The sequence below is a fragment of the Lepidothrix coronata genome, unplaced genomic scaffold (assembly GCF_001604755.1).
Source record: "Lepidothrix coronata isolate B3197 unplaced genomic scaffold, Lepidothrix_coronata-1.0 Scaffold492, whole genome shotgun sequence".
Classification (NCBI taxonomy): Eukaryota; Metazoa; Chordata; class Aves; order Passeriformes; family Pipridae; genus Lepidothrix; species Lepidothrix coronata.
In genome coordinates, this window is record NW_016690672.1 from 27,036 (window position 1) to 28,921 (window position 1,886).

Sequence of the window (1,886 nt, forward strand, 5' to 3'; positions counted from 1 at the left end):
TGGGAGCTCGGGATCTCTGGGTGTTCCCTCCCCACCTGCTGCCAGCTTCCCTGTGGGATTGGGAGCTCGGGATCTCTGGGTGTTCCCTCCCCACCTGCTGCCAGCTTCCCTGTGGGATTGGGAGCTCGGGATCTCCGGGTGTTCCCTCCCCACCTGCTGCCAGCTTCCCTGTGGGATTTGGAGCTCGGGATCTCCGGGTGTTCCCTCCACACCTGCTGCCAGCTTCCCTGTGGGATTTGGAGCTCGGGATCTCCAGGTGTTCCCTCCCCACCTGCTGCCAGCTTCCCTGTGGGATGGGGAGCTCGGGATCCGCCCGGATGAGGCTTCGGGGTCACTTCTCGCTCTCCTTGCCGGGCATCCCTCTGGAATCCATCCCGCTGTAACGTCTCCTTCCTTCCTCCCTCCCTCGCTCCCTGCTCCTGCTCCTGCTCCAGGTGATCCGCAGGGGCTGGGTGACCATCAACAACATCAGCATCATGAAGGGCGGGTCCAAGGAATACTGGTTCGTGCTCACGGCCGAGTCGCTCTCCTGGTACAAGGACGACGAGGTACGGGGGGGAAATCGGGATTCCCGGCGCTCCAGGGGGAAGATCCTTGGGGTAGGGCTGGGGATTAGTGCCCAGGAGGAATGGCAACCCCCAAATCCGGGGGGGGGGCTCATCCAGACCCCGAATTCCCCGTCTCCGAACACTCCCCCGAACGTCGGGGTCGTGTGGACTCGGATAAACCCGGAGGCTCCGGCGGCTCCCGGGGGTTCCGAGGGGCTCTGGCTCCGTTTGAGGGGGGGGTTCCGTGTCTCCCACCCCTGTCCCAGCCCCCTGACCCGGCAGGAGGGAGGGAAACCGGCTCAGGGAAAACCAGAGGAAAGAAAAGGGGGTTCCAGGGGGGGCTGCGCCGGTCTGGCATCCTCCGAGGGCACATTCCAGCAGGGAATGCCGGGGCTGGAGGGAGATGGGAGCTGGGATCGAGTCCTGCTCTCCCCCAGGCCCCCCCCGAGGGTGGAAAGACCCGGATTCCCTCAATCCCTGGGATTTTGGGGTGCTGGAGTCCTCAGTCCCCCCTTTCTCCTGCTGGGTGTGTGGGAAGGGGCTGCTCCTCGCTGATCCGTCCCGTTGATCCGGTTGGGAATTGCAGCCCCGGCCCTTGGGGGCGTCCATCCCTCTCCTGGTGTTCCAGGGTGTTGGAGACTCCCCCAGATCCCCCCCCAACCCTCATTTCCAAAGGGGCTTCCCCCGGGAAGGGGCCGGGGCAGCTCCGGCAGCTCCTCCGTGGAATTTTCGGGTTTTCCAGCGTTTCCACCCCCACGATCCCAATCCCGATCCCGCTCCTCCCCTGACGTCACCAGCCAGAGGCTGGGAAGGAGGGGGGGGGCCCTTCCCGGGATTTTGGGGGGACAGGGGGTGGGAATGGGGGCGGGCAGAGCCCAGCACGGGGTCAGGAAAAGGAGACACACGGACACAGCGTTTATTTCCCGGGACCCAATCCCAGGTTTCCTTTGTTCCTCCGGTCTCTCCCCGGCGGAGGCCAAGGTCTCCCCCCCCCAGTTCCCCCTAAAAGAGCAGGAACAGGTCGGGCTGATCCCACCCGGAGCAATCCCGGTTTCCCTCGGGGAGGGGGGAATGGGATCGACCCGCGGGGATGAACGAGGCTCCGTCCTCATCCCGCTCTCTCCAACCCCCCGTCCCTAAAAACCAGGATGAACGAGGCTCCGTCCTCATCCCGCTCTCTCCAAACCCCCGTCCCTAAAAACCAGGATGAACGAGGCTCTGTCCTCATCCCGCTCTCTCCAACCCCCCGTCCCTAAAAACCAGGATGAACGAGGCTCTGTCCTCATCCCGCTCTCTCCAACCCCCCGTCCCTAAAAACCAGGATCCGCCGTGGCATTG

The 1,886-nt window shown here is 64.5% G+C and overlaps 1 protein-coding gene across 1 annotated transcript in view; it reads left to right on the plus strand.

Moving 5' to 3' along the window:
• The window catches only part of LOC108510124 (dynamin-2-like), a gene marked incomplete at its 3' end in the record, with an annotated part of 31,362 nt that overhangs the window by 26,955 nt on the left and 2,521 nt on the right, over positions 1-1,886 (plus strand). Inside the window, exon 11 of the mRNA XM_017839816.1 lies at positions 435-548. Within this exon, the coding sequence (XP_017695305.1) occupies positions 435-548 (114 nt within the window). The remainder of the gene's footprint in view (positions 1-434; positions 549-1,886) is intronic.